Raw genomic sequence first — 8,954 nt, 5'->3', positions numbered from 1 at the left:
TATTAACCCTCAAAACCTATATACCTGAACCTTTTTGTCACTCAAATTTAAAACAAAATCATTCAAATTTGTCAGTACTGGCCTGTTGACCTTTGTATCATCTGTAACAGACAAACAAACATTTCACAACCACTCATGGGGCAGATACTCCAAAGACTAGAACACTATGCTGTTTCATTACACATTATTCAGCTGTGAAAAAAAAAAAAACTTTCTTTGATCCCGTACCCGTCCTGTCGTAGTCAATTACCATACTTTTAAAACTCCATGACATTTCGACTATAACCAACTGTTAAATGGTGTGTCTTGTAAAAGTCTTGCTGAGAGAAGTGAGCCACTACTAATGATTCCTGGGGGTATGTGGTTTGCACACTGGAAATTCCAGCAGCTGACTAGCAAGCCTCTGCTGGTAAGCAGCAGGCTATTGTGAAATCTTAATGATTTGTAGTTTATACACACATGTCCTCTGGGGAGATTCTGTTGGACACCCATCATGGAGGTAAGCACATTTCTCTCTATATTTAACTGATTGTGTATATCCTAGCCCTCTACATCTGTTTTTCTAGGGGGAAAAACACCATCTTCTAAAATAGTCAACACAGTAATTGATAGGGATTGCCAATTTATCTTCTCCATCTAGTCTAAGTTGTCACATTTAACTCTGTGCTTCAGATCTGCCACATTCAATGACTGTTCAATTTGGTATCCATTTTACATCTAAAATCATAAGTAAAACCAATGCATATAGTTCCAATAGCCATCTGAAATTAATACAATTATAAACATAATTAATGCAATTATAGACATACATTTCTCTGTGAATACAGATGACATCAAATGTTGACCTAAGTACTGTTATTTCCAGAGGAAAGTAGGTACAATCATTTGTGCTGACCTTGTCCTATAAGTCATCAGTGTTAATAATGCTGGAAAGCTATCGACATAAGTTAACATGTTTATGATACTATCTTCACAGATGTACCATTCATTTATTATTTTCCTGGTCGTGATTCTTGTCAACTTGTTCTCAGACACTCAGTAAGTACTGCACTGAACTCCAATCAGTATTATGCTTTATACCTTCTGTTTTTTGTGTTCTTCTGAGTTTAACTCCCATTTCTGCATATAGGATTTCTGTCAAATGCCTCCCTGTGCAGACATACAGCAATCTTTTTGCCAAGAGGCATTAATAATAATGTCTGATCAATTCTGCTCTTTCTTTGAGTGTGTTATGAGTGAAAGTAAAACACCCTTCATGGCACACATTAATCCATTTTGATATTTAAACATTCTCATTCATTATGCTGTTGAATTCAGAGTAGTTTACTAATGCTGTGCTTGTTTCTAGCTGTTTGCAGCAGGTAGCATGCAAATGGGGACCTTATGGGGATTGGTCCGAGTGTGATGGCTGCACCAAAACACAGGTTCCATGAGATTTCATTCTTTTCTTGTGACTTGTTTCCTTATTTAGTGCATTCAGAAATGTCATTCAGAATTGTTCAGAAACAATTGAATTTAAATTGTACAGTGTAAAGCAGACTCCAAATGTGTTTGTACAGATCTTGCGCTTCAGATCAGTGTACAGATCAGTGTTTGTGTCGTCACAAAGTGTGGGCCCATGTTTGAATGCAATCTGTTTCTCCACACCTCTGTCAGGGGCGCACCCGTTCTGTAGAGACCTTTGCTCAGTTTGGGGGAGCCCCATGTACAGGACAGGCCACTCAGACTCAAGAGTGCGTCCCCACTAAAAAGTGTCCCTTGGAGTCCGGCTGTGGAGACAGGTTCCGCTGCTCCTCAGGTACTCAACTCGCCTTACTTACAGAAAGGACTCCAATATGTCTGTACAGGTGCATTTAGTTTTGACCTGCTCTCTCTTCCACGTTCACTGTCACCCCCCCTCTTTCTCTTTCTCTTTCTCTTTCTCTTTCTCTTTCTCTCTCTCTACTTGTGTGTGTACCCATGTGTTATTTTAGGTAAGTGTGTAAGTGCTTCTCTGGTGTGTAATGGTGACCATGACTGTGAGGAGGACAGCCTTGATGAACAACGCTGTGATGAAGCCACCAGTAACATTGTGTGTGACGAACAGAAGACCCCTCCACACTCTGAGCATACTGGGCTAGGGTGAATTTATACACACACACATACACACAAACACACACACACACACACATACTCGCACACGCAGACATGCACACAAATACACAAACACACACCCATCCCTCAAATAAAGTTTTTTTTTTATCCTGCAGGTATGACACGTTAACGGAGGAGCGTAGGGCCCCAGTCATTAATACCAAGAGTTTTGGTGGTCAGTGCCGGAAAGTGTTCAGTGGTGACCACAGGTCTTTTTACAGACTCCCTCAAAGTATCCTCAGGTACACCTTTCAGGTAAACATACCCCCACAGTGTTTGGTGCTACTACGGAAATTCAGTTGCCCTCTAGATGACAGGATGGTAGAGAATACCACTGTTTTGTAATATGAAATGGTTTCTCAAATCTCCATATAGGTAGAGGCTGAGAATGACTTCAGTGAGGAGTTATATGACAGCTCCTGGTCTTACATGAAGCACTTTGAGAAAAGGCATAAGATTAATGGAGGTCACGATCATTTCACATCTCACTACGAGTTAAAGAAAGACAAGGTAATGTATTGAAAGTGGGTAAGAAAAGATAGAATATAAAGAAAATCATTTATAAACCGACAAGATGTTTTTTTCTTTGATTTAAATTCTGCTCTAATATATAGCCTTTAAATGTCATTCGGTTTTCTCTCACTCACTCATTTCTCTTGGTCCACCCCACAGTCTTACCATCTGCTGGTCATTAAGAGTGAGGTGGAGGTGGCCCAGTTTCAGAACAACGCTCCCCGTTACCTCCCTCTGTCTGAGGAGTTCTGGAAAGCTCTGTCCAGTCTGCCCGTTTCGTACGAAGCCTCGGCTTATCGCGGCCTGCTCCAGAGGTTTGGGACCCACTACATGTCCGAGGGGTCGCTGGGGGGCCGCTTTGAGTTCCTGCTGGAGCTTGAGTCAAGCTCGTTCTCTGAGCAGAGTAAGTGACCTGAGGGGTCAGCAGTCCGAATGCTCTCTGGTGCTGGGCTCTGCTCTTGTAGTTCTGTGGGAAGAACGAAGGTGCTCAGAAGTCGTAACTCAAGGTCATGGGTTTGACATGGATTACTGTGAAATTGTGTGTGGATGTGTGTGCTAAAAATGAACGGTTTTCAAGAAAGAACAAACTTTTGCTTTTCCCTGTTACATCTGACAGGCAAGACCGTGAAAGACTTTCACAGATGCATAACACGTGTAAAGAGGTTTTTGTTTTGGAAAAAAAAGACAACGAAATGCGACAAAGTATTTGATACCCAAATCACCAATAAAGGTAAATCTTCAAAGAATGCACACGTGTGTTAAAATGAAAGGCACAGTGGTTAGTACAAAGAAGTCAAAATGTTCTCCTGTCTCTATAAACTCCTTTGTGAGCTAACTTGTAGTAGCTAGTATGTAGTTATTGATTGTCATTTATTCCTTTCCAGCAAATAATCCATCTAGGTTTTCAATCAATCCCAACATTGTTGGAGGGTATTCGGCGTATGCAGAGGGTCTTAAACATCTGAATCTCAAAGACCCTGAGGCCAACCACAACATGTACACTAAATGGGCTGGATCAGTGAAGTCCTTTCCTGTGGTCATCAAGGAAAAGGTCGGCACTCAAGGTTATCAAAATAGAACAAGGATGCATTTTGGTATCACATAACAAACCCATTTGATCAAAGAGACAAACCTCTCATTGTAGCTGAGGCCTCTGTACGAGCTTGTGAAGGAGGTGCAGTGTGCAGGAGTGAAGAAGCTCCACCTGAAGAGGGCGCTAGAGGAGTATCTGGTGGAGCAGGACGCCTGTCACTGCCGGCCCTGCAACAACAACGGGCAGCCGAAAATCACAGGCTCCAAGTGCTCCTGTTTCTGCAAGCCTGACACTAGCGGCCTGGCCTGTCAGACCGGCTCCGTCATCGGAGAGCAGCCAGGTACTGTGGCACTTAGTGACCCTGTGGCTGCTAAGTGTTGAACAGTGACAGAGAGTTATATCAATTGATAACACCATGTACACTTTTACTCAGTACAATCAATCCAGGAGATTTCCAAGAGACTTACATATGTATTTCACATCACTGAATCAAAAGAAAGAATTCAATCTGTTGACCTAAATGACAACATACAGTTTCAGTTCAGTTGCAGAATATCAGAGTTGCAGGATGTTGACTAATGTTTAGGTATTTTCTCATAGGTGTCATCAATGGAGGCTGGTCTTGCTGGTCTCCCTGGACAGCTTGTTCAGGGGGTCAAAGATCAAGGAGTCGTATGTGCAATAATCCCTCGCCAAGGTCAGGAGGTAGGCACTGCATTGGAGAAGCTATGGAGACGCAACCCTGTGAAGACCCAGATATGGACTACCTTCGGTGAGACGATGCATATGAGTATCTACAGTAGGCTATGTGTAACTATGATCACATATGAAATAGTGCTATGCTCTATCATAAAACACAGATCATACTAAATCCGTTAATATAGTCTTTTCGCAGGACAGTATCAAAAAGTTAATCTTTGGTCATTTAGAGCACTTGAGATTATTTACCACTAGATTTTAGGGTCATACTTACGTATTATTTGTATTATTTTTATGAATTACTTAAAATGTCAGCAATGAGAGACTGCATAATATTTTAGCCAGTTAGACATGAATCTTTAAGCAACACAATGTTGCTTAAAATAATAACTTCAAACACATTTTGATGCTCCACTGACTTACAATATACGTAGAATGAAGATGCACACCCTGAATGCCTGGTAATGCACTGTGTGAAGTTGTTGTTGTGGTAGGAGCATGACTCTTTTTGTTGGTTGTAGAAGAATTGGGTGGGGTACTACAATACTACGTGGCCACCCAGTACGTAAAATAAATGACAAAAAATAACATTCTAACATTGTTTAACTTTAATATGTGTTTAATAAGTGGAATATAGGCTAGGTGTTTTTCCTGATTATGGGTTCCTGTTTAGGATGATGGAACCCCACTGCTTTGACCCTTCTGTAGCACCTGTGAAGTCTTGCAAAGCTCCACCTGCCCTGATTAATGGCTTCGTACTGGTGAGTTTCACAGTCAGTTATAATCCCAGTTATGCAGTTACAATCTCACTGGTGTCATAGACAATCAGTAGCCTAGAAATTTAGACACACCCTAGCGGCAGCAAATTTAATTTGCTGCCCAGGCTAGAAAATAAATCTTATTTTTTAAGAATCTTAAAAAATATCATATGAATCTACAACCCCAAATCAGAAAAATTTGGGACGTTGTGTAAAATGTCAATAAAAACAGAATGTGAAAACCCATATTTAGCTGCAAAAAGGACATAGACAACATATCAAATGTTGAAAATGACAAATTTGACTATTTCATGGAAAATATACAGTATGTTCATTCACATTCACAGGCCATTTTAGCACCTGGACTCGTCCTCTATGGAGAAATACTGTTTAAACGTGCAGAATTCATTTTGCCATATTTTTCCTGAAATATTGAAGTTATTCCCTGGAAAAGACATTGCCTGGATGGCAGTATATGTTGCTCAAAACCTGTATACCGGAACATAATTTATAATTGATTGTGCCTTGGCAGATGTGCAAGATGCCTATGCTGTAAGCACTAACGCACCTCCACACCGTCATAGATATTGGGTTGAAACTGAGCACTAAAACAAGTTGGATAGGTTGGATACTTGGATAGGCCCTCACCTCTTAAGCCCAGATGAGTCCATAATATCCAAAAATAATTGCACATTTTGATTGGTCTAACCAACTTTACCAGCATTGTGTTGCCCTCGTCCCAACTTTTTTAAAAATGTGCTGCTGGTATCAAATTCAAAATAAACATTTATTGAATGAAATATTCGAAATTGTAATTTTCAACATTTGATATGTTGTCTGTGTCCTTTGTGCAGATATATATGAGTTTACGAGATTTTCAGATTATTACATTCTGTTTTTATTCGCATTTTACACACAATGTCCTTTTTCTTTTTTGAACAACTTTTTCTGATTTGGGGTTGTAATATACAAAATGCCCCATACTGTTTCATACTCGTTGTTTCAGAACCCTAAAGATCTGTATGCAGTGGGCAGTAAGGTGGAGTACTCCTGTGTTGATGGACACTACCTCCAAGGGCAGAAGATTGTTGAGTGCACAGATGACCTCATGTGGAGGAAAGGACAGATGGAGTGCAAAAGTAAGACATGAAAACACGGCATGGTCTGGGAAGCAAATTCTCCTCCGTAGACTCTAACACACTACATTATCTTAGACAGTGCAGCATTGACTAAGGGATGCGTTTGACCTAAAATGCAATTGGTTAAGGAGAATGTGTTCTGCACCCTGGCTGGCAGAGCAGCTGGATATCAGTAGCACCATCTGGTGTCTGGGAACAACCTGTGAAAAACAAACTAGATACTCTGAACTGGAAAGTGTCAGGTGCTAAGCCAAGCAGTTCGGCCATAGATAGATAGATAGATAGATAGATACATAGATAGATATTTTATTGATCCCCAAGGGGAAATGCTGTCTTTCAAAAGAATATAGAATATGTAATGAAATATATATCCCACAAACAAGGGCAGCCGTGGCCTACTGGTTAGCACTTCGGACATGTAACCGGAGGGTTGCTGGTTTGAACCCCGACCAGTAGGCCACGGCTGAAGTGCCCTTGAACAAGGCACCTAACCCCTCACTGCTCCCCGTGCGCCGCTGTTGTTGCAGGCAGCTCACTGCGCCGCGATTAGTGTGTGCTTCACCTCACTGTGTGCAGTGTGTTTCACTAATTCACGGATTGGGATAAATGCAGAGACCAAATTTCCCTCACGGGATCAAAAGAGTATATATACTGATACTTATACTTATATACAGCCCACATCTCTAACGTTTTTTTTTTTCTTTTCTTTTTTGCAAATCAGAGTCAGCATGTGATGCCCCTCCTCTTCAGCAAGCTGTGACTGGCTCCCCTTTCAAACCCACCTATCAAATTGGCGACCGCGTGTCCCTGAGCTGTCCTGCTGGGATGCAGAGAGTGGGGGAGCCTGAGGTGGCCTGCAGCTCCAGTCTCATGTGGTCTCCCCCAGCACAGAGCGTGGAGTGTCGGCCAGGTGAGAGAATGGGGACTCCGATTTAAGCACATGTAATTATGCTATGTGCAAAGTATGCTGAATAGGATGCTCAATCCTATACAGACACATTTTATTCCTCACTATGCTAAATCCTAAATCGAATCTAGCATCTAAATGAACTTGGTTATCAATGTATTACAATAAATGTGTCGATTAATGAGATTTGGAACTCAGAGATAGTTCTAGGCTTTTAGGCTTCTGCATATATCATTTGAGATCCAAAATATTTCCAAGCATGAATCTAGTACACTGACTGGGTGATTACAGTGTGAATTATTGTACTCTTTACATTACAGTCCCAAAGGCCACCATACCCCCAGCCTTGAGGTGTAAACCCTGGGAGAAGCCGGGGAAGGAGCAGTGTGTGTGTAAAGCGCCAAATGAGTGCGAGTGAGTCCCTTATCTAATATAAGACACAGCAGGGACGATGAGATGCAACACCTCTTATTTATGAGAAGCTAAATAGGGAACGTGAGCCAGTGTGAGGTTAGGGTTTGTGGGAGGGAAGGTCGATTGTAAGCAGATCCAAACAATGTTGTATTGGGGACATTTGTCTGTTAAGAAAAAGACCAATCACCTCCCCACAACAAGCCAAATATAAATATATATATATAATATAACATACTTTATTAATTGATTTATGAAGGATCCATACGAAAGCAGTCCTCAAATACCCACGCCGACATATCATGCACCTGTTCATCCCACTTCCTTTGTCATTTTTGCTTTGAGTCAAGCAACCATTGCCACCATTGTTATCGTTTTAATACAATTTCAAAAGAATCACAGCCGTTCCTCCATCTTGTTCAGGCATTCTTTTCCAGTGTGTGTCTCCCTGCGGGCAGACAAAATGAGCCAGGTGGGTGTGTGCAAGCTGGGTGCCCTGCAGTGTCTGGGCAGGAGTTACACCTTAGTCAATGACAGCTCATGTGACTGGCCCAAACAAGACTTCACCTCCTGCGAGGACTGCCGACCTTGGGAGAAGTGCACGGGTAAGTCTGTGGTCCAATTTCCTGTCTTTTCATGACACCATTCTCAATGTCTCTGTGTAGTCCCTTGTCTCATGGATTGTTCTGTTCTATTTGTTTTTTCTTAAGGTTCATATATTTTTATGGTGTTCATTTATAGTAACAATGTGCTACATGCACTGATATCTTCAGACAGCAACCATTTTACTGAAGCAATACTAAATACTGTATATTGATGTCATAAAGACACAGTATTACAGTAGTTGGTCATTCTTTAGGCATTATTTAATTACACATCTTTTGTGTTTTATTACACAGAGGAAATGTGCAATATAACTGTTGTGCTTAGAAGGAGAAGTTGCTGAAATGTAAACGTCTGGCTTTGAGTTAGCCATTAACTTGTGTTGTTGTTGTGGCCGGGCGTCAGGTCAAGCCTGTGTGTGCAGAGAACCCGAGGAGTGTCCAGAGGCTGACGGCCTTCTGTGTGTGGCTCTGGGAGATGGCAGCGCGCCCACCACCATGTCGGAGTGTGAAGTGGGCATGTTGAGGTGCCAGAGCGAGCCCTTCACCGTGGCCAGTATTGGAGCCTGCAGCTCCTGAAGCTCCTGCCATGGTCGCCATACTTGGTCACTTCATCCTGTTTTGAAAGTTGTTTGTTGTTTAAATGTATCCATCATCAAAATGTATGAATAAATGCAGTGTTGTCATCATATGCCGGTGTAAATTTTAATAAAAGATCACATGATTAATTCATTCTTCACAGTGAATAGTATAGCTACT

General features: G+C 41.5%; 1 protein-coding gene across 1 annotated transcript; it reads left to right on the top strand.

Annotated features, from left to right (window-relative positions):
• The first annotated feature begins 493 nt into the window (after nucleotides 1-493).
• On the top strand, nucleotides 494-8,907 carry LOC143122631 (complement component C7-like). Its single transcript, XM_076283411.1, has 16 exons — nucleotides 494-499; nucleotides 1,657-1,798; nucleotides 1,974-2,121; nucleotides 2,250-2,388; nucleotides 2,509-2,643; nucleotides 2,806-3,049; nucleotides 3,263-3,376; nucleotides 3,531-3,697; nucleotides 3,791-4,019; nucleotides 4,280-4,451; nucleotides 5,052-5,139; nucleotides 6,143-6,275; nucleotides 6,997-7,185; nucleotides 7,503-7,596; nucleotides 8,017-8,198; nucleotides 8,602-8,907. The coding sequence occupies exons 1-16, from the start codon at nucleotides 494-496 to the stop codon at nucleotides 8,772-8,774; spliced, it is 2,355 nt and encodes a 784-aa protein (XP_076139526.1). The 3' UTR covers nucleotides 8,775-8,907.
• Nucleotides 8,908-8,954: the final 47 nt, after the last annotated feature.

This window comes from Alosa pseudoharengus, unplaced genomic scaffold, assembly GCF_046254945.1.
Source record: "Alosa pseudoharengus isolate Yale_2024_CS ecotype anadromous, Long Island Sound unplaced genomic scaffold, YU_APseudo_1.1 YU_APseudo_1.1_scf_14, whole genome shotgun sequence".
NCBI lineage: Eukaryota > Metazoa > Chordata > Actinopteri > Clupeiformes > Clupeidae > Alosa > Alosa pseudoharengus.
Note: the sequence above shows the minus strand (reverse complement) of the source record. Positions and strands in the feature narration are given on the sequence as shown.